Below are 24,385 nucleotides of genomic sequence, written 5' to 3'. Positions count from 1 at the left end.
CAGATGCAAAGTTTTAGCGTTTGTTTTGGACGGTAACGGCAATGCAGAATGTGCTTTTTCCTCCTCCTCTCTTGCCTCTTCCCTCTCTCCGGACTCTGTTCCCAGATGAGGGTGTCCCTCTACCCTTAACTAACCCAGCCTTAACCCATGCCTACCTGTCTCTGTAATGTCTCTATGCTTTATGACATGATGATCCTACAGAGTGATAACAGGGCAGAATGCCACTCTGTCTCCTTGCACTGCTTCATAAACTGCGTTTCATATAGTAGCATTTCCTAATCACATAGTAGTGTTTCCTTAACTGTAGTCCCTTCTTCTCTTCCGCTTTCCAGCCTACATCAGTCCCAGATCTCCCCCACACCCCACCCCACCACACCACTCTCTCCACAGAGTTCACATTCCACAAGATGCAAGCTGTCCAGCATCACTGAATCCTGGGCTAGTCTGAACGCTGGGAGACGCTGCTCAGTCGCAAACAGGAAAATATAAGAGACAGAGAGTACTGAGACAAAGTAGAACAGAGAGTAGAAAGAGTAGAAACACAGACGAGAGGCATAGAGTAGAAAGACAGAGTAGAAACAGAGAGGAGACAGTGGAAACAGAGTAGAGACAGAGTATAAACAGAGAGTAGAGACAGAGAGTAGAAAAAGAGCGTAGAGAGAGTAGAAACAGAGAGTAGAGACAGATAGAGTAGAAACAAAGAGTAAAGAGAGTGTAGAGACAGAGAATAGAAACAGAGAGTAGAGACAGAGTAGAAACAAAGAGTAAAGAGAGTGTAGAGACAGGGAGTAGAAACAGAGCGTAGACAGCAGAGAGAGAGCATAGAGAAGGAGAGTAAAACAGAGAGTAGAGACAGAGTAGAGAATAGAGACAGAGTAGAAAGAGTAGAAACAGATAGTAGAAACAGAGAATACTGGGAGAGAGTAGACACAGAGTAGAGAGAGTAGAAACAGAGAGTAGAGACAGAGAGTAGAGACTGAGAGTAGAGACACAGAGAGAGCAGAAACAGATAATAAAGACAGAGTAGAAACAGATAATAAAGACAGAGTAGAAACAGAGAGTAGAGAGAGAGAGTAGAAACAGAGGAGATACAGAGAGTAGTAACAGAGAGGAGAAACATAGAGTAGTAACAGAGAGTAGAAACAGAGAGGAGAAATAGAGAGGAGAGAGAGTAGAAACAGAGAGGAGAAACAGAGAGGAGAAACAGAGTAGTAACAGAGAGGAGAAACAGAGAGGAGAGAGAGTAGAAACAGAGAGGAGAAACAGAGAGGAGAAACATAGAGTAGTAACAGAGAGGAGAAACAGATAGGAGAAACAGAGAGGAGAGAGAGTAGAAACTGAAGAGATACAGAGAGTAGAAACAGAGAGGAGAAACAGAGTAGATGCAGAGAGTAGTAACAGAGTAGTAACAGAGAGTAGAAACAGAGGAGATACAGAGAGTAGTAACAGAGAGTAGAAACAGAGAGGAGGGAGAGTAGAAACAGAGGAGAGAATAGAAACAGAGGAGATACAGAGAGTAGAAACAGAGAGGAGGGAGAGTAGAAACAGAGGAGATACAGAGAGTAGTAACAGAGAGTAGAAACAGAGAGGAGGGAGAGTAGAAACAGAGGAGATACAGAGAGTAGAAACAGAGGAGAGAATAGAAACAGAGCAGAGACAAAGAGAAAGAGAGAGTAGAGACAGAGATAAAGGAAGAGAGTAGAGAGAGTAGAAAGAGAGAGTAGAAACAGAGTAGATACACAGATTAGAGACAGAGAGAAAGCAAGAGAGTAGAGAGAGTAGAAACAGAATCGAGTCAGAGAGTAAAAATAGGGTAGAGAGTAGAAACAGAGAGTAGAAAAAGTAGAAACAGAGAGTAGAGAGAGTAGAAACAGAGAGTAGAGAGAGTAGAAACAGGGTAGAGAGAGTAGAAACAGAGTAGAAACAGAGTAGACACAGAGAGGAAAAACAGGGTAGAGAGAGTAGAAACAGAGAGTAGAGGGAGTAGAAACAGAGTAGAGAGAGTAGAAACAGAGAGTAGAGAGAGTAACAGAGAGGAGAAAACAGAGAGAGAAAAACAGAAACAGAGAGTAGAGAGAGTAGAAACAGAGGTAGAGAGAGAAAACAGAGAGAGAGAAGTAGAAACAGAGAGAGAAAAAAACAGAGAGAGAGTAGAAACAGAGAGAGAGTAGAAACAGAGAGTAAAGAGAGAGGATAGAAACAGAGAGAGAGAAAAACAGGAGTAGAGAGAGAGTAGAAACAGGTAGAAACAGAGAGACAGAAACAGAGAGAGGAGAAAAACAGGGTAGAGAGAGAAACAGAGAGTAGAGAGAGTAGAAACAGAGAGTAGAGAGAGTAGAAACAGAGAGTAGAGTAGAGACAGAGAGTAGAGACTGAGAGTAGAGACACAGAGAGAGAGAGAAACAACAGATAATAAACAGAGAGAAACAGAGTAAGAGAGAGTAACAGAGAGTAGAAACAGAGAGGAGATACAGAGAGTAGAAACAGAGGAGATACAGAGAGTAGAAACAGAGAGGAGTAGAAACAGAGAGGAAACAGAGAGAGAGAGAGTAGAAACAGAGGTAGAGAGAGAGAGAAACAGAGAAAACAGAGAGGAGAAACAGATAGGAGAAACAGAGTAGAAACAGAAGTAGATACACAGAGTAGAAACAGAGAGGAGAAACAGAGTAGATGAGAGAGTAGTAACAGACAGAGAGTAGAAACAGAGAGATACAGAGAGTAGAAAGAAACAGAGAGTAGAGAGAGTAGAAACAGAGGAGAGAATAGAAACAGAGGAGATACAGAGAGAAACAGAGAGTAGAGAGAGTAGAAACAGAGAGATACAGAGAGTAGAACAGAGAGAGAAACAGAGAGTAGAGAGAGTAGAAACAGAGGAGAACAGAGAGTAGAAACAGAGAGAGAGAATAGAAACAGAGAGGAAAAAGAGAGAGAGTAGAAACAGAGTAGAGACAGAGAGACACAGAGAGAAAAAAACAGAGAGTAGAGAGAGGAAAAGAGAGTAGAGAAAGCAGAGAGTAGAGAGAGTAGAAACAGAGAGAGAGAGAAACAGAGAGCACAGAGAGTAGAAAAAACAGAGAGTAGAGAAAAAACAGGGTAGAGAGAGTAGAAACAGAGAGTAGAGAGAGTAGAAACAGAGTAGAAACAGAGAGACACAGAGAGGAAAAAAACAGGGTAGAGAGAGTAGAAACAGAGAGTAGAGGGAGTAGAAACAGAGTAGAGAGAGTAGAAACAGAGTAGAAACAGAGAGGAGAAACAGGGTAGAGAGAGTAGAAACAGAGAGTAGAGAGAGTAGAAACAGAGTAGAAACAGAGAGGAAAAACAGGGTAGAGAGAGTAGAAACAGAGAGTAGAGAGAGTAGAAACAGAGTAGAAACAGAGTAGACACAGAGAGGAAAAACAGAGAGTAGAGAGAGTAAAAACAGAGAATAGAGAGAGTAGAAACAGAGAGTAAAGAGAGAATAGAAACAGAGAGTAGATACATAGATTAGAGAAATAGAGAAAGGAAGAGGGTAGAGAGAGAGAGGAAACAGATTAGTCAGAGTAAAATCAGAGTGTGGAGAGCGAGAGTAGAAACAGAGTAGAAACAGCAAGTAGAGAGAGTAGAAACAGCGAGTAGAAACAGAGTAGAGAGGGAATAAGGACAGAGAGAAGAGTCAGAGAGTAGAAACAGAGTAGAGACAAATAATAGAGACTGAAAGTAGAAACAAAGAGTAGAGACACACTAACAGGGCAGGAGTATCTCATTACTACACCCCCATACCTGGGGACCAGCCCTGGCCTAGATTCTCTGTAGCTAGATGGTGTTGCAAGATGCGCTGTAGCTAGATGCTCTGTAGCTAGATGATCTGTAGCTAGATGATCTGTAGCTAGATGCCCTGTAGCTAGATGCCCTGTAGCTAGATGTTCTGTAGCTAGATGTTCTGTAGCTAGATGCCCTGTAGCTAGAGGCCCTGTAGCTAGATGATCTGAAACTAAATGCCCTTTAGCTAGATGCCCTGTAGCTTGCCCTGTAGCTAGAATCTCTGTAGCTAGATGCCCACTAGCTAGATGCCCTGTTGCTATATGCTCTGTAGCTAGATGCCCTGTAGGTAGAGGCTCTATAGCTAGATGCTCTGTAGCTAGATGCCCTGTAGCTAGATGCTCTGTAGCTAGATGCCATGTAGCTAGATGCCATGTAGCTAGATGCCTGTTGCTATATGCTCTGTAGCTAGGTGCCCTGTAGGTAGAGGCTCTATAGCTAGATGCTCTATAGCTAGATGCCCTGTAGCTAGATGCTCTGTAGCTAGATGCCATGTAGCTAGATGCCATGTAGCTCGCCCTGTAGCTAGATGCTATGTAGCTAGATGCCCTGTAGCTAGAGGCTCTGTAGCTAGATTCTCTGTAGCTAGATGTCCTGTAGCTTGCCCTATAGCTAGATGCTCTGTAGCTAGATGCCCTGTAGCTAGATGCCCTGTAGCTAGATGCCCTGTAGCTAGATGCCCTGTATCTTGCCCTGTAGCTAGATGCCCTGTAGCTAGATGCTCTGTAGCTAGCTAGATGTTCTGTAGCTAGATGTTCTGTAGATGTTCTGTGGCTAGATGCCCTGTAGCTAGAGGCCCTGTAGCTAGATGATCTGAAACTAAATGCCCTTAGCTAGATGCCCTGTAGCTTGCCCTGTAGCTAGAATCTCTGTAGCTAGATGCCCGCTAGCTAGATGCCCTGTTGCTATATGCTCTGTAGCTAGATGCCCTGTAGGTAGAGGCTCTATAGCTAGATGCTCTGTAGCTAGATGCCCTGTAGCTAGATGTTCTATAGCTAGATGCCCTGTAGCTAGACGCTCTGCAGCTAGATGCCATGTAGATAGATGCAATGTAGCTCGCCCTGTAGCTAGATGCTATGTAGCTAGATGCCCTGTAGCTAGATTCTCTGTAGCTAGATGCCCTGTAGCTTGCCCTGTAGCTAGATGCTCTGTAGCTAGATGCCCTGTAGCTAGATGCCCTGTATCTTGCCCTGTAGCTAGATGCCCTGTATCTCGCCCTGTAGCTAGATGCCCTGTAGCTAGATGCTCTGTAGCTAGATGTTCTGTAGCTAGATGCCCTGTAGCTAGATGCTCTGTAGCTAGATGTTCTGTAGCTAGATGCCCTGTAGCTAGAGGCCCTGTAGCTAGATGATCTGAAACTAAATGCCCTTTAGCTAGATGCCCTGTAGCTTGCCCTGTAGCTAGAATCTCTGTAGCTAGATGCCCGCTAGCTGCCCTGTTTCTATATGCTCTGTAGCTAGATGCCCTGTAGGTAGAGGCTCTATAGCTAGATGCTAGGTAGCTAGATGCCCTGTAGCTAGAGGCTCTGTAGCTAGATGCCCTGTAGCTAGATGCCCTGTAGCTTGCCCTGTAGCTAGATGCTCTGTAGCTAGATGCTCTGTAGCTAGATGCCCTGTAGCTAGATGCTCTGTAGCTAGATGCCCTGTAGCTAGAGGCCCTGTAGCTAGATGATCTGAAACTAAATGCCCTTTAGCTAGATGCCCTGTAGCTTGCCATGTAGCTAGAATCTCTGTAGCTAGATGCCCGCTAGCTCGATGCCCTGTTGCTATATGCTCTGTAGCTAGATGCCCTGTAGGTAGAGGCTCTATAGCTAGATGCTCTGTAGCTAGATGCCCTGTAGCTAGATGCTCTATAGCTAGATGCCCTGTAGCTAGATGCTATGTAGCTAGATGCCCTGTAGCTAGAGGCTCTGTAGCTAGATTCTCTGTAGCTAGATGCCCTGTAGCTTGCCCTGTAGCTAGATGCTCTGTAGCTAGATGCCCTGTAGCTAGCTAGATGCCCTGTATCTAGATGCCCTGTATCTCGCCCTGTAGCTAGATGCTCTGTAGCTAGATGCTCTATAGCTAGATGCCCTGTAGCTAGATGCTCTGTAGCTAAATGTTCTGTAGCTAGATGCCCTGTAGCTAGATGCTCTGTAGCTAGATGCTCTGTAGCTAGATGTTCTGTAGCTAGATGCCCTGTAGCTAGATGCTCTGTAGCTAGATGTTCTGTAGCTAGATGCCCTGTAGCTAGATGCTCTGTAGCCAGATGCTCTGTAGCTAGATGCTCTGTAGCCAGATGCTCTGTAGCTAGATGCTCTGTAGCTAGATGCCCTGTAGCTAGATGCTCTGTAGCCAGATGCTCTGTAGCTAGATGCTCTGTAGCTAGATGCTCTGTAGCTAGATTCTCTGTAGCTATACCTTTATTCATCCCTTTAGTTACAGTATTATTGAGGTTTCAGACATGCTCCACAGTGTTATACCTCAGAGAGCTCATTGAAAGTCAGTCAGACAACATGCAGCTCTCATCTCCTTCAGAGTGAATCTTCATTAGTCATGTTAATAAACCAGGGAACTGCAGACTAGAGAGGATACTTATAGTATAATTTATAGAATGATAGCTAGTGATGATGTGTGTTCTACTGCTGAAATAATCTATATGTCATCCCGGGGTGCAGTAGAGTGTGTGTGTGTGTACGCGTGTGCGTGAATGGGTGTGTGCATGTGTGTGTGAATTCTGCTGTAACGAGCTATAAAGATCAGTGTGTGTGAGTAGCAGAGGGTCAGAGAGAGCCTGGTTGTGTCCCAAATTGCACCCTGCTTATATAGTGCACTACTTTTGACCAGAACCTATGGGGCTCTATTCAAAAGTAGTGGGAATAAGGTGCCATTAGGGACACAACCAGCCTGTCCACCTGAGCAGGGCAGCAAGGACACCTGGAGGTAGAACAGCCTGTTAAACACTGGATCAATATGAACCTGACTTCCATTTCATGGGTCTCCAGCTCCAATCAGCTAACTATATCCTCTGCTGCCGCTGCTGCTACAGAACAGACAAGGTATAGTCATACAGACAGACAGAGGGCAGAGACACAAAGCTAACCCCCTTAGTCCTCTTCACCCTGTCAATGTTGCTGATAGATGTACACACACATAGAAATTTCAATCCACACATTCAAGAAGCTCCCAAAGAATAAACTGTCTTCTGACATGATGTTTCCCAGTGAGTGAAACTGGTCAGACTGACATTTAGGACCAGGCAAGTAGTCTCTCCCTCTAGTTATTGGAGTGTGATCATCATGGCTGCTGTTCACTAAATACAAGGCTGTTAGAGACCTCTCTCTCTCTCTCTCTCTCTCTCTCTCTCTCTCTCTCTCTCTCTCTCTCTCTCTCTCTCTCTCTCTCTCTCTCTCTCTCTCTCTCTCTCTCTCTCTCTCTCTCTCTCTCTCTCTCTCTCTCTCTCTCTCTCTCTCTCTCTCTCTCTCTCTCTCTCTCTCTCTCTCTCTCTCTCTCTCTCTCTCTCTCTCTCTCTCTCTCTCTCTCTCACGAATGTTGTTCTCCTTGTCCTCTAGTAGGTGTCTGGACGGTTGAGAAAGAAATAAGAAGCAGACCGTGTCATTATTGTGTGTGTGCCATTAACATGGGCCACCTGCAGCCCAGAGAGAACCCATCTGGTGTGTGTGTGTCATCCGCAGGACTGGAGTGTGTGTCTTCTGGCAGTGACACAGAGCTGAGAGGCCAGATGACATGTGGAACCAACAGTCGGCTCCCCGGCACAGCTATCTGTATCCCAAATGGCACCCTATTGCCTACATAGTGCACTACGTCTTGACCAGGGCGTCTGGTCAAAAGGGTACCATTCGGGAAGCAGCCTCAGGACCCAGAGAACTAGGGATCAGAGTTTCTCCTGGAGGTCAAACTCCTGGTCCTCCTCATACCAGACCTGGGTCATCAGGCATGGGTTAGAGAACTGGCCTAGTGACTGCTCACCTCCGTTCATACCTCCGAAGAGTGCAGACAACTTGGAACAATAGGATTCGATAGCATCACAGAAATCAATGACATTTTATTTTATTGCATGTTTTGTTTGATGTGAGAGATTTTGTCGTTTCTAAATCACAAGATTTTGTTCCCCTTGTTCCTTTGCTCCATCTGCTCTGCTAGGCGGCGTCCAAAATGGCACCCTATTCCCTGCAGTGTATAGTGCACCACTCTTGACCAGGGTCCACAGGGCTCTGGTCAAAAGTAGTGGACTATATAGGAAACAGGATGTCATTTGGGGACGCAACCCTAGTCAGCTCAATGAGGGAAAGTTTGTGACTAAGAGCACAACAGTAAAATGAAAAGTCTACAAAAATAACATGTTTCATTGAACGGACGTGTCATGTTCAATTGACAGAGGCAGTAAATATGTTACCTATAAAAATGACAATAAACTTCTCTCAGCTCAGCAACAGGCTCTGCCCATAGTGCACGGTTCAACCCTGGACCCTGAGGATACTGAGGCTCCTCTATAGCTCCTCACTTTATAAGGCTGGCCTTGACAGTGAGAAGAACCCAGTGGTTGTCTGGGATCATACAACATTATGAATGACAGGATTGTACTGTGTGGAGAGACAGCAGCTACTGTCATATATGCCCCTGACCCTGTCATGTATTGACCAAACCCTAAACACTTAGTAAAAATGGTCCCATCCCATCAGGAGACTAGTTACAACTACAGGCTTTGTAGAATAGAGGAAATGGTTAGAAGCAAATATCAAGTATAGTTGTGTTGGGATGTGCTAAACTTTGAACATTGAGATATTAAATGAATTCAACGGCTCTCAATTCAACGGCTCAGACACAAGAGGCATGTGGCAGGGTCTACAGTCAATCACGGACTACAGGAAGAAATCCAGCCCAGTCACGGACCAGGATGTCTTGCTCCCAGGCAGACTAAATAACTTTTTGCCCGCTTTGAGGACAATACAGTGCCACTGACACGGCCTGCAACGAAAACATGCGGTCTCTCCTTCACTGCAGCCGAGGTGAGTAAGACATTTAAACGTGTTAACCTCGCAAGGCTGCAGGCCCAGACGGCATCCCCAGCCGCGCCCTCAGAGCATGCGCAGACCAGCTGGCCGGTGTGTTTACGGACATATTCAATCAATCCCTATACCAGTCTGCTGTTCCCACATGCTTCAAGAGGGCCACCATTGTTCCTGTTCCCAAGAAAGCTAAGGTAACTGAGCTAAACGACTACCGCCCCGTAGCACTCACTTCCGTCATTATGAAGTGCTTTGAGAGACTAGTCAAGGACCATATCACCTCCACCCTACCTGACACCCTAGACCCACTCTAATTTGCTTACCGCCCAAATAGGTCCACAGACGATGCAATCTCAACCACATTGCACACTGCCCTAACCCATCTGGACAAGAGGAATACCTATGTGAGAATGCTGTTCATCGACTACAGCTCGGCATTCAACACCATAGTACCCTCCAAGCTCGTCATCAAGCTCGAGACCCTGGGTCTCGACCCCCGCCCTGTGCAACTGGGTACTGGACTTCCTGACGGGCCGCCCCCAGGTGGTGAGGGTAGGCAACAACATCTCTTCCCGCTGATCCTCAACACTGGGGCCCCACAAGGGTGCGTTCTGAGCCCTCTCCTGTACTCCCTGTTCACCCACGACTGCGTGGCCACGCACGCCTCCAACACAATCATCAAGTTTGCGGACGACACAACAGTGGTAGGCTTGATTACCAACAACGACGAGACGGCCTACAGGGAGGAGGTGAGTGTGGTGTCAGGAAAATAACCTCACACTCAACGTCAACAAAACTAAGGAGATGATTGTGGACTTCAGGAAACAGCAGAGGGAACACCCCTATCCACATCGATGGAACAGTAGTGGAGAGGGTAGCAAGTTTTAAGTTCCTCGGCATACACATCACAGACAAACTGAATTGGTCCACTCACACAGACAGCATCGTGAAGAAGGCGCAGCAGCGCCTCTTCAACCTCAGGAGGCTGAAGAAATTCGGCTTGTCACCAAAAGCACTCACAAACTTCTACAGATGCACAATCGAGAGCATCCTGGCGGGCTGTATCACCGCCTGGTACGGCAACTGCTCCGCCCTCAACCGTAAGGCTCTCTAGAGGGTAGTGAGGTCTGCACAACGCATCACCGGGGCAAACTACCTGCCCTCCAGGACACCTACACCACCCGATGTTACAGGAAGGCCATAAAGATCATCAAGGACATCAACCACCCGAGCCACTGCCTGTTCACCCCGCTATCATCCAGAAGGCGAGGTCAGTACAGGTGCATCAAAGCTGGGACCGAGAGACTGAAAAACAGCTTCTATCTCAAGGCCATCAGACTGTTAAACAGCCACCATTAACCTTGAGTGGCTGCTGCCAACACACTGACAATGACACTGACTCAACTCCAGCCACTTTAATAATGGGAATTGATGGGAAATGATGTAAACATATAAACAATGCTACCTTATATAATGTTACTTACCCTACATTATTCATCTCATATGCTTACGTATATACTGTACTCTATATCATCGACTGCATCCTTATATAATACATGTATCACTAGCCACTTTAACTATGCCACTTTGTTTACATACTCATCTCATATGTATATACTGTACTCGATATCAGCTACTGTATCTTGCCTATGCTGCGCTGTACCATCACTCATTCATATATCCTTATGTACATATTCTTTATCCCCTTACACTGTGTATAAGACAGTAGTTTTGGAATTGTTAGTTAGATTACTTGTTGGTTATTACTGCATTGTCGGAACTAGAAGCACAAGCATTTCGCTACACTCGCATTAACATCTGCTAACCATGTGTATGTGACAAATAACATTTGATTTGATTTGATTTGAATGATAGGAAATGAAAGAGACTGGGTTCTGTTAGAAGTGAATGGTTCTCAGAAGAAAGAAGAAGGCTTCGGAATAACTATTAGATGAAAGAGGGGTTGAGGTCAGGAGGTGAGGACAGATTCTCTTAAGAGTAATAAATGTTTGGAATCCTGTTACCCTCTTTATTAGCTTCCTGTAGAGCCATAAAATGTAAGGATTGGAGAGAAAGGGGAGTGTCTTAAGTAGGATGTATATAAACTGTGAAGTCTGAAATCTTTAGCTGTCTGTTTTCAGCTGTACAGAACCTTTGGGGAAGAATTAAACTTGGTTAAAGCTTCTATAGTGTCCGTGAGTTATTTACTCTGAAAAGTAAGAACCAAACAGTTGACAAGAAAAACTGTTGAAATAAGGTTGCTTATTACAGTGTCCCGATAGCGGGTTGGTGTCGCCAAATACGCTCCTGTGTTATCCTCTGGGTCTACAGTATTCTGTTTGTCTTTCCAATCACACATACTGTAAATCAAATCAGCCAGGAGCATGCTGACTAACCATAGTCGTCTAACGTCTTGCAGGGGATGTCCAGGTGGGTGGAGCCAAAGGGGTTCCGTACGAATCTCCGCCTCCTCCGTAGATCGTCCTCCCAGTAGTCCAGACGCCAGAAGTCATTCAGCTGACTGAGAGACAGACGGAGACAGACAGGTTAGACTGAAAGACAGACAGGTTAGACAGGTTAGACAGAGACAGACAGAAATAGACAGGTTAGACAGAGACAGACAGAGACGGACAGGTTAGACTGAGAGACAGACAGGTTAGACTGAGGGACAGACAGGTTAGACAGAGACAGACAGGTTAGACAGAGACAGACAGGTTAGACAGAGACAGACAGAGATGGACAGGTTAGACTGAGAGACAAACAGGTTAGACAGAGACAGACAGGTTAGACAGAGACAGACAGAGATAGACAGGATAGACTGAGAGACAGAGATAGACAGGATAGACTGAGAGACAGAGATACAGGTTAGACTGAGAGACAGACAGAGATAAACAGAGACAGACAGGTTAGACTGAGAGACAGACAGACAGGTTAGACTGAGAGACAGACAGAGATAAACAGAGACAGACAGGTTAGACTGAGAGACAGACAGACAGCCAGGTGAGACAGACACAGATAGACAGGATACAGGTTAGACTGAGAGACAGACAGAGATAAACAGAGACAGACAGGTTAGACTGAGAGACAGACAGACAGCCAGGTTAGACTCAGAGACAGACACAGATAGACAGGTTAGACTGAGAGAGAGACAGAGATAGACAGGTTAGACCGAGACAGACAGAGATAGACAGGTTAGACTGAGTCAGACAGGTTAGACTGAGAGACAGAGAAAGACAGGTTAGACAGAGACAGTGATAGACAGGTTAGACTGAGAGACAGGTTAGACAGAGACAAACAGAGATGGACAGGCTAGACCGAGAGACAGAGATAGACAGGTTAGACAGAGATAGACAGGTTTGACTGAGAGACAGACAGAGATGGACAGGTTAGACTGAGAGACAGACAGAGGTAGACTGAGAGATAACAGGTTAGACTGAGAGACAGACAGAGACAGACAGGTTAGACAGAGAGACAGACAGAGATGGACAGGTTAGACAGAGAGACAGAGATAGACAGGTTAGACTGAGATAGGCAGGATAGACTGAGAGACAAAGATAGACAGGTTAGACTGAGTCAGACAGAGATAGACAGGTTAGACTGAGACAGACAGAGATAGACAGGTTAGACTGAGACAGACAGAGATAGACAGGTTAGACTGAGTCAGACAGAGATAGACAGGTTAGACTGAGACAGACAGAGATAGACAGGTTAGACTGAGTCAGACAGAGATAGACAGGTTAGACTGAGATAGGCAGGATAGACTGAGAGACAGAGATAGACAGGTTAGACTGAGATAGACAGGATAGACTGAGAGACAGAGATAGACAGGTTAGATAGAGAGACAGACAGGTTAGACTGAGAGACAAACAGAGATAGACAGGTTAGATAGAGAGACAGACAGAGACTGAGACAGGTTAGACTGAGACAGACACGAGACTGAGACAGGGTTAGACAGAGAGAGATAGACAAGTTAGACTGAGAGACAGACAGAGACAGACAGGTTAGACTGAGAGACAGACAGGTTAGACAGAGACAGACAGAGATAGACAGGATAGACAGAGACAGACAGAGATAGACAGGTTAGACTGAGAGACAGACATAGATAGACAGGTTAGACTGAGAGACAGACAGAGACAGACAGGTTAGACTGAGAGACAGACAGGTTAGACTGAGAGACAGACAGGTTAGACTGAGAGACAGACAGGTTAGACTGAGAGAACACAGAGACAGACAGGTTAGACTGAGAGACAGACAGAGATAGACAGGTTAGACTGAGAGACAGACAGAGATAGACAGGATAGACTGAGATAGACAGACAGGTTAGACTGAGACAGACAGATGAGAGACAGACAGGTTAGACTGAGAGACAGACAGGTTAGACTGAGAGAACGACAGAGACGGACAGGTTAGACTGAGAGACAAACAGAGATAGACAGGTTAGACTGAGAGACAAACAGAGATAGACAGGTTAGACTGAGAGAACGACAGAGACGGACAGGTTAGACTGAGAGACAAACAGAGATAGACAGGTTAGACTGAGACAGACAGACAGGTTAGACAGAGACAGACACGTTAGACTGAGACAGACAGACAGGTTAGACAGAGAGAGATAGACATGTTAGACTGAGAGACAGACAGAGACAGACAGGTTAGACTGAGAGACAGACAGGTTAGACAGAGACAGACAGAGATAGACAGGATAGACTGAGAGACAGACAGGTTAGACTGAGAGACAGACAGGTTAGACTGAGAGACAGACATAGATAGACAGGTTAGACTGAGAGACAGACAGAGACAGACAGGTTAGACTGAGAGACAGACAGAGATAGACAGAGACAGACAGACACGTTAGACTGAGATAGATAGGATAGATGGAGAGACAGACAGAGATGGACAGGTTAGACAGAGACAAACAGAGATGGACAGGCTAGACCGAGAGACAGAGATAGACAGGTTAGACAGAGATAGACAGAGATAGACAGGTTTGACTGAGAGACAGACAGAGATGGACAGGTTAGACTGAGAGACAGACAGAGATACAGGTTAGACAGAGATGGACAGGTTAGACAGAGAGACAGACAGAGATAGACATGTTAGACAGAGACAGAGATAGACAGAGAGACAGACAGAGATGGACAAGTTAGACAGGGATAAACAGGTTAGACTGAGATACAGACAGGTTAGACAGAGAGACATACAGAGATGGAGAGGTTAGACAGAGAGACAGACAGAAATAGACATGTTAGAAAGAGAGACAGACAGAGATGGACATGTTAGACAGAGAGACAGACAGAGATAAACAGGTTAGACTGAGAGCAGGTTAGAATATACACACGACACGCACGCACACACACACACACACACACACACACACACACACACACACACACACACACACACACACACACACACACACACACACACACACACACACACACACACACACACACACACACACACACACACACACACTGGGGCCACACACACACACACACACACACACACACACACACCACATAGAGTACACACACACACACACACACACACACACACACACACACACACACACACACACACACACACACACACACACACACTGGGGGCTACATAGAGTACACACACAGCAGCACAACACCAGGAGCCCCACAGCAGCAACAGCAGAAGCCACTTCACTATAAATCACTAACACTCCCATTAACAAATACAGCATCAAATTACAAGTCTAAATGGCCCAGCTTGCCTCCGTTTTTACTATGTTTTTAACAAGACTTGTAAATCAGAGAGGTAGGACTCTCAACCTAGGCAGGGAGGGAGTAAGGGCAGGATGGAGGGAGTGATGGAGGGAGGCAGAGAGAGAGAGAGAGAGAGAGAGAGAGAGAGAAGGAAAGGGGAGGCAGGGAGGAGGAGGGAGGGAGAAGGAAAGGGGAGGCAGGGAGAGAGGAGGGAGGGAGAAGGAAAGGGGAGGCAGGGAGTGGGGAGGGAGGGGGGAGAAGGAAAGGGGAGGCAGGGAGGAGGAGGGAGGGAGAAAGAAAGGGGAGGCAGGGAGTGAGGAGGGAGGGAGAAGGAAAGGGGAGGCAGGGAGCGAGGGAGAAGGAAATGGGAGGCAGGGAGGAGGAGGGAGGGAGAAGGAAAGGGGAGGCAGGGAGGAGGAGGGAGGGAGAAGGAAAGGGGAGGCAGGGAGGAGGAGGGAGGGAGAAGGAAAGGGAGGCAGGGAGTGAGGAGGGAGGGAGAAGGAAAGGGAGGCAGGGAGATAGGAGGGAGGGAGAAGGAAAGGGAGGGAGGGAGAAGGAAAGGGGAGGCAGGGAGATAGGAGGGAGGAAGGCAGCCAGGGAGAGAGGAGGGAGGCAGTGAGCCATGGAGGGATGGAGGCAGCAACGTGGGTTTAATGATGGGGAGGGTCTGAGAACTATAAAACAGCCCCCTTCCCTCTCTCACTCCTTCCCTCCCTGTGGGTATGTGGAACCATGATTAAAATAATGTGTTGAAATATTCATTGAAATGATTCTCAGAGCCCTGGGGCAACCCAAAAGAAAACTGCATTTTTATTCATTATTAATAAGAGTGAATTAGAGCCTTATAAACAGGAGAGAAAGAAGGGAACAGCTCCAGCATGTGGTAACCATCTTTGTAAATGACTATTCCAACATTAGCAGGGAGGACCTGGGAAGGAGGATAGTTTTATTGCTTGCAGCTAATGCAAACCATTAAGCAGTTGGCCCAGCATCAGGTTACTAAGTGCAGCTCTGGCTGGACACATTTCAAAGGCTTTGTGTTTCCTTCAAGGGGAACTAAAAGTAGAAAACACTGCAAGTCCTTTACGTACTCCAAACGGAGCTGTGGAGAGAAATATGGAGCGAGGGAGAGAGTGATGATTCAAATGATAGTGGAGCAGATGACAGTTTGGTCTGAGAAGCTCCTCAGTCACATCAATGGACCATGTGCTTCATCTTCATCCTCTCCATCTAGACCAGAGTGAGGAACTACACAGTCCTCCTGCTCCTCCTAATATTGAGTTGCCCCCCCCCCCTTTGCCCTCAGAACAACCTCAATTCATTGGTCCGTGGACCCACAGTTGTGTCAAGTTGGCTGGATGTCCATTGCTGAACCATTCTTGATACACGGGGGAAACTGTTGAGCGTGAAAACACTGCAGCGTTGCATTTCTTGACACTCAAATCAGTGCTCCTCGCTCCTACTACCATACCCCGTTCAAGGCAATGAAATCTTTTGTCTTGCCCATTCACCTTCTGAATGGCACACATACACAATCCATGTCTCCATTGTCTCATAGTTTAAACATCTTTCTTTAACCTGTCTCCTCCCATTCTACAGTCTCTCCCTTCAATCCACTGATTGAAGTGGATTTAACAAGTGACATCAATAAGGGATCATAGCTTTCACCTGGATTCGCCTGGTCAGTCTATATCATCGAAAGAGCAGACATTCCTAATGTTTTGTACACTCAGTGTATAGTGAACTACTTTTGGCCAGGGCTCGTATAGGGCTCTTTTATTGACCTTTAACCAATATACGACCCTATTAAAATGATGCCTCCACCTCCACCTTGTAAATTATCCAGTCAGTGTGTATTACCACCACAAACAACAACAACCCAGACAGCCTCCCAGTTGCCAATCCACCTCCAGCTTTGGCAGTCTGGCTAGCAGCCAGGACTTCCATTGTATACCTTCCCTACACCCCCAATCTCTCTTCTCTGCCATAATATTGAGTCAGCCTAAACAGATTAACGTGTTACAAGGGGATCACATCACCAAACCGTTCTGTGAATATAATATGAATGTAATATCTACAACTGTCAGTAAGCTGAAGGCTCAGGAGACTTAGCAGGCATTTGACAGCGACGAGACCTCAGTCTCAGTTAAACATCAATCAACTCTGTGTGTGTGTGTGTGTGTGTGTGTGTGTGTGTGTGTGTGCGCAGAGTATCTGCACGTCTAGAGCTTGTCCCATGTCTGTCAGTCTCCCAGCATGCTTGGAGCTGAAGAACAGAGATGTCAGTAGGTGGAGGGACAAAGCCACGTAAATGATATTGTAAACGATAGATTACATAGCCGGAAAATGTAACCACTGTAGGCAGACGAGAGATTACCGTTACAGATTATATCCCCTAATTCCCACTCCAAATAGTCTGCCTACCGTGGTGGACGAGGAAGGAGCTGCTTTGAACATTTCCTCTGCAATGTATTAAACATATTAAACACATATGATGCATGAGATTTGATTTGCAGAAGGATAATCATTGTTGTACAGCAACCTAAACTACAAGCCAAAATGTTTTCATTTGTATCTAGCTAATATGAATCAAACGTAAAACAAACCAACCCCAAGATTACATGAATTGATTAACCAAGCAAACATGATGATTCCCTCCCCCCCAACCTCATCCCACAGCATATGCTTTCACTTCGGAGGTGGCTTAGTAGTGAAGGAGAAGCAGAAAGCGAAAGAGGGCAAGGAAGAAAGGGAGAGGGGAGGAGAGAGGGGCCAGTGATACTCTAAATCGTGCGGTTGGCATCAGACAGATTCTGGACCGTCGTGCCAAGCTGCTGTGCTGAAGGAGGCTGGGCCAGGCAGATCAGTGAGGGTGGTCCGGGATGTCTTCCAAATGGAGTGGCACCCTATTCCCTATACATACCCTACATAGCGCACTGGGCCTTGGTTTAAAGAAGTGCACTACATAGGGAACTCCATTTGGGAATGGCTCCCATAAGGGGCTTCTCAGTCAGCTCACACACACACACACACACACACACACACGCGCGCGCGCACACATCTAAAATACTACACACCTAAGGGCTCTGGTCAAAAGTAGTTCCATTTGGTATTCTGAGAGTACTGATGGTATCCGGAGTATACTGATGGTATCCGGAGAGTACTGATGGTATCCGGAGAGTACTGATGGTATCCGGAGAGTACTGATGGTATCTGGAGAGTACTGATGGTATCTGGAGAGTACTGATGGTATTCAGAGTGTAATGGTGGTATTCTGAGTGTACTGGTGGTAGTCTGAGTGTACTGATGGTATTCTGAGTGTACTGAATTTGATGGTATTCGGAGTGTGTTGATGGTATTCGGAGTGTACAGATGGTATTCTGAGTGTAAGGATGGTATTCTGAGTGTACGGATGGTATTCTGAGTGTACTGATGGTATTCTGAGTGTACTGAATTTGATTGTATTCAGAGTGTACTGATGATATTCGGATTGTGCAGATGGTATTCTGAGTGTAAAGATTGTATTCGGAGTGTGCTAATGGTATTCAGAGTGTACGGATGGTATTTGGAGTGTATTTGAAGTTTGCTGGTGGCATTTGGAGTGTACAGGTGGTATTCTGAGTTTACTCCAAATGCCATGATAGTATTCTGAGTGAACTGATGGTATTCTGAGTATACTGATGGTATCGGAGTGTACTGATGGTATTCGGAGTGTACTGTTTTGAATGTATTCGGAGTGTACTGATGGTATTCGGAGTGTACTGTTCTGAATGTATTCGGAGTGTACAGATGGTATTCAGAGTGTGCTGATGGTGTTCAGAGTGTACTGATGGTATTCGGAGTGTATTCGGAGTGTGCTGATGGAATTCGGAATGTGCAGATGGTATTCGGAGTGCTGATTGTATGTGGAGTGTACTGATGGTATTCGGGTGTACTGATGGTGTTCGGAGTGTACTGATGGTATTCGGAGTGTACTGATGGTATTCGGAGTGTACCGATGGTATTCGGAGTGTACTGATGGTATCCGGAGAGTACTGATGGTATCCGGAGAGTACTGATGGTATCTGGAGAGTACTGATGGTATTCAGAGTGTAATGGTGGTATTCTGAGGGAACTGGTGGTATTCGGAGTGTGCTGGTGGCATTCAGAGTGTACAGGTGGTATTCTGAGTGTACAGGTGGTATTCTGAGTGTACTGATGGTATTCTGAGTGTACTGAATTTGATGGTATTCGGAGTGTACTGATGGTATTCGGAGTGTGTTGATGGTATTCGAGTGTACAGATGGTATTCTGAGTGTAAGGATGGTATTCTGAGGGTACGGATGGTGCATTCTGAGTGTACTGGTGGTATTCTGAGTGTACTGATGGTATTCTGAGTGTACTGAATTTGATTGTATTCAGAGTGTACTGATGATATTCGGATTGTGCAGATGGTATTCTGAGTGTAAAGATTGTATTCGGAGTGTGCTAATGGTATTCAGAGTGTACGGATGGTATTTGGAGTGTATTCGAAGTTTGCTGGTGGCATTTGGAGTGTACAGGTGGCATTAGGAGTGTATAGGTTGTATTTGGAGTGTACAGGTGGTATTCTGAGTTTACTCCAAATGCCATGATAGTATTCTGAGTGAACTGATGGTATTCTGAGTGTACTGATGGTATCGGAGTGTACTGATGGTATTCGGAGTGTACTGTTTTGAATGTATTCGGAGTGTACTGATGGTATTCGGAGTGTACTGTTTTGAATGTATTCGGAGTGTACAGATGGTATTCAGAGTGTGCTGATGTTATTCGGAGTGTGCTGATGGTATTCAGAGTGTGCTGATGGTATTCAGAGTGTGCTGATGGTATTCAGAGTGTACTGATGGTATTCGGAGTGTATTCGGAGTGTGCTGATGGAATTCGGAATGTGCAGATGGTATTCGGAGTGCTGATTGTATGTGGAGTGTACTGATGGTATTCGGGTGTACTGATGGTATTCGGAGTGTACTGATGGTATTCGGAGTGTATTCGGAGTGTGCTGATGGAATTCGGAATGTGCAGATGGTATTCGGAGTGCTGATTGTATGTGGAGTGTACTGATGGTATTCGGAGTGTACCGATGGTATTCGGAGTGTACTGATGGTATTGTAAGTGTATTGTAAGACTATATTCGGAACAGAGTGAGAGAGAAGGAAACAAAGCTAGATTTTGCATACTGAGAGGTGTTAAAACTGTGATGTTCTCGTCCATAAATTCACTCAAATCCATCTAATAGGACATGTCTGATATTCTCCAGCATCTGAAGCTATATGTCTACTCTGCTTTGCTGAATCCAATATGAGCACAAAAAGCTTAATTTCATGCATGAGACAGATAAATGCATGCAGGGAAATAATGTGACCCTAGAACAGCTTCAGACACAGATGTCCTCCAGGCGGGTTACACAATCTGTTTGATACTAAACAAAGATTTAGTAAATGTCTGCCAGCTAAAGTCTTCTATTGATGTTAGGCTAACAGACTTACAGAAACAGACAAATACTACCAAATGATATGAGGGTAATGACTTGCATGCAATAATTGGACTATATACTGAACATTTGATCAATACAGACTGTACAGACTGTAAAGTGCAAGGCAGTGACAGCCAGTTTATCTCAATGGGATCTGTGAGGACGACTGGCTCTCCACTTCCCCGTTTTCCCCTCGTAGTGGGGCTTCAGGACAGGCATAAAGAATGACTGAGGCCAAGCCTCCCAGAAACTGGCTAAATGTATTTTCCCTGTCACACATCAATCACACAAATGGATTTCAAACTGCATTTTAAAAGCTCATTTTCCAGACCTGATAACCAAGAGGAAACATGGTGGCCATTATTCACGGATGCTTTTAGAATTTAAGTGCAGTGCAATAAATGTGTAAAAACACTATCTTCTCTCCATTTTCCTCTGTGTATTTAAATCCCATCTCCCCTGAATGTGTGTTTGTGTGTGTCTCGGGGCTGTGGAGACAAAGACAGATTTAACACCCTGGCTCCACAGGGAATGTGTGTGTGTGTGTGTGTGTGTGTTCTGTGTTCTGTGTTGTGTGTTGTGTGTTGTGTGTTGTGTGTTGTGTGTTGTGTTGGTAAAAGGCAGTTAAACCTGACAGCCATGACTCAAAATAAAATGGTGAAGTGGGAAATGAAAGGACTGAAATCTATTTCACAACACAAATACAGCCCAATCTAGGACAGTGGGAGCTGGTTTGTAGTGATGAACTAGGCTAGTATTGGCACTGGGGACAGTTATAGTATAGTGATACACTGTAGAGAAGTATAGTCATAGTATGGTATAGTGTTATAGCTACAGTATATACCGTGAGCTCCAAAAATATTGGGATAAATTCACTTTTATGTGTATTAAAGTAGTCAAAAGTGTAGTATTTGGTCCCATATTCTTAGCACGCAACAATTACATCAACTTTGTGATTCTTCAGATTAGTTTGTGCCCAATAGAAATTCATGGTAAATAATGTGTCATTTTGGAGTCACTTTTACTGTAAATAAGAATAGAATGTTTCTATACACTTCTACATTAATGTGGATGCTACCATGATTATGGATAATCCTGAATGAATCGTGAATAATACATCGTATGAGAACTTTACAGACACATACAGTTGAAGACGGAAGTTTACATACACTTATGTTGGAGCTTATATATATTGCGTCAAACAGAATACACTGATTCGGTGAGCGAGTTCATTAGAATGTGCGTTGAAGATGTCGTTCCCATAGCAACGATTAAAACATTCCCAAACCAGAAACCGTGGATTGATGGCGCGAACCACTGCTTTTAATCAGGGCAAGGTGACCGGAAACATGACCGAATACAAACACTGTAACTATTCCCTCCGCAAGGCAATCAAACAAGCTAAGCGTCAGTATACAGACAAAGTAGAATCGCAATTCAACGGCTCAGACACAAGAGGTATGTGGCAGGGTCTACAGTCAATCACGGATTACAAAAAGAAAACCAGCCCAGTCACGGACCAGGATATCTTGCTCCCAGACTAAATAACTTTTTTGCCAGCGTTGAGGACAATACAGTGCCACTGACACGGCCCGCAACCAAAACATGAGGACTCTCCTTCACTGCAGCCGAGGTGAGTAAAACATTTAAACATGTTAACCCTTGCAAGGCTGCAGGCCCAGACGGCATCCCCAGCCGCGCCCTCAGAGCATGCGCAGACCAGCTGGCTGGTGTGTTTACGGACATATTCAATCAATCCTTATCCCAGTCTGCTATTCCCACATGCTTCAAGAGGGCCACCATTGTTCCTGTTCTCAAGAAAGCTAAGGTAACTGAGCTAAACGGCTACCGCCCCGTAGCACTCACTTCCGTCATCATGAAGTGCTTTGAGAGACTAGTCAAGGACCATATCACCTCCACCCTACCTGACACCCTAGACCCACTCCAATTTGCTTACCGCCCAAATAGGTCCACAGACGATGCAATCTCAACCACACTGCACACTGCCCTAACCCATCTGGACAAGAGGAATACCTATGTGAGAATTTAACACCATAGTACCCTCCAAACTCGTCATCAAGCTCGAGACCCTGGGTCTCAACCCCACCCTGTGCAACTGGGTACTGGACTTCCTGACGGGCCGCCCCCAGGTGGTGAGGGTAGGCAACAACATTTCCACCCCGCTGATCCTCAACACTGGGGCCCCACAAGGGTGCGTTCTGAGCCCTCTCCTGTACTCCCTGTTCACCCACGACTCAACTCAACTGCAAAATAATAATTTTGCACGCCCAATTTTTCAGTTTTTGATTTGTTAAAAAAGTTTGAAATATCCAATAAATGTCATTCCACTTCATGATTGTGTCCCACTTGTTGTTGATTCTTCACAAAAAAATACAGTTTTCTATCTTTATGTTTGAAGCCTGAAATGTGGCAAAAGGTCGCAAAGTTCAAGGGGGCCGAATACTTTCGCAAGGCACTGTATACGTATATACTGTACTCTATATCATCTACTGCATCTTTATGTAATACATGTATCACTAGCCACTTTAAACTATGCCACTTTGTTTACACACCCTACATTACTCATCTCATATGTATATACTGCACTCGATACCATCTACTGCATCTTGCCTATGCCGCTCTGTACCATCACTCATTCATATATCTTCATGTACATATTCTTTATTCTTTATCCCTTTACACTTGTGTGTATAAGGTAGTAGTTTTGGAATTGTTCGTTAGATTACTCGTTGGTTATTTACTGCATTGTCGGAACTAGAAGCACAAGCATTTCGCTACCCTCGCATTAACATCTGCTAACCATGTGTATGTGACAAATAAATTTGATTTGAGCCATTAAAACTAGTTTTTTCAACCACTCGACAAATTTCTTGTTAACAAACTCTAGTTCTGGCAAGTAGGTTAGGATATCTACATTGTTTATGACACAAGTAATTTTTCCAACAATTGTTTACAGACAGATTATTTCCCATATAATTCACAGTATCACAATTCCAGTTGGTCAGAAGTTTACATACACTAAGTTGACTGTGCCTTTAAACAGCTTGGAAAATTCCAGAAAATGATGTCATGGCTTTAGAAGCTTCTGATAGGCTAAATTACATCATTTGAGTCAATTGGAGGTGTACCTGTGGATCTATTTCAAGGCCTACCTTCAAACTCAGTGCCTCTTTGCTTGACATCATGGGAAAATCAAAAGAAATCTGCCAAGACCTCGGAAAAAAATTGTAGACATCCACAAGTCTGGTTCATCCTTGTGAGCAATTTACAAATGCCTGAAGGTACCACGTTCATCTGTACGAACAATAGTATGCAAGTATGAACACCGTGGGACCACGCAGCCGTCATACCGCTCAGGAAGGAGATGCGTTCTGTCTCCTAGAGATGAACGTACCTTGGTGCGAAAAGTGCAAATCAATCCCAGAATAACAGCAAAGGACCTTGTGAAGATGCTGGAGGAAACAGGCACAAAAGTATCTATATCCACAGTAAAACGAGTCCTATATCTGATGAAACAAAAATAGAACTGTTTGGCCATAATGACCATCGTTATGTTTGGAGGAAAAAAGGGGAGGCTTGCAAGCCGAAGATTACCATCCCAACCGTGAAGCACAGGGGTGGCAGCATCATGTTATGGGGGTGCTTTGCTGTAGGAGTGACTGATGCACTTCACAAAATAGATGGTTTCATAAGGAAGGGAAATTATGTGGATATATTGAAGCAACATCTCAAGACATCAGTCAGGAAGGTACAGTTTGGTCGCAAATGGGTCTTCCAAATGGACAATGACCCCAAATCAAATCAAATCAAATCAAATTTTATTTGTCACATACACATGGTTAGCAGATGTTAATGCGAGTGTAGCGAAATGCTTGTGCTTCTAGTTCCGACAATGCAGTAATAACGAACAAGTAATCTAACTAACAATTCCAAAAAAACTACTGTCTTATACACAGTGTAAGGGGATAAAGAATATGTACATAAGGATATATGAATGAGTGATGGTACAGAGCAGCATAGGCAAGATACAGTAGATGATATCGAGTACAGTATATACATATGAGATAAGTATGTAAACCAAGTGGCATAGTTAAAGTGGCTAGTGATACATGTATTACATAAGGATGCAGTCGATGATATAGAGTACAGTATCAACGTATGCATATGAGATGAATAATGTAGGGTAAGTAACATTATATAAGGTAGCATTGTTTAAAGTGGCTAGTGATATATTTACATCATTTCCCGTCAATTCCCATGATTAAAGTGGCTGGAGTAGAGTCAGTGTCATTGACAGTGTGTTGGCAGTAGCCACTCAATGTTAGTGGTGGCTGT

General features: G+C 44.9%; 1 protein-coding gene across 1 annotated transcript in view; it reads right to left on the bottom strand.

Moving 5' to 3' along the window:
• The window catches only part of LOC121843818 (neurobeachin-like), a gene marked incomplete at its 5' end in the record, with an annotated part of 79,723 nt that overhangs the window by 11,647 nt on the left and 43,691 nt on the right, over nt 1-24,385 (bottom strand). The window contains one exon of the mRNA XM_042313664.1: nt 11,203-11,327. Coding sequence (XP_042169598.1) covers nt 11,203-11,327 — 125 coding nt within the window. The remainder of the gene's footprint in view (nt 1-11,202; nt 11,328-24,385) is intronic.

The sequence above is a fragment of the Oncorhynchus tshawytscha genome, unplaced genomic scaffold, assembly GCF_018296145.1.
Source record: "Oncorhynchus tshawytscha isolate Ot180627B unplaced genomic scaffold, Otsh_v2.0 Un_contig_11974_pilon_pilon, whole genome shotgun sequence".
NCBI classification, from domain to species: Eukaryota; Metazoa; Chordata; class Actinopteri; order Salmoniformes; family Salmonidae; genus Oncorhynchus; species Oncorhynchus tshawytscha.
Note: the sequence above shows the minus strand (reverse complement) of the source record. Positions and strands in the feature narration are given on the sequence as shown.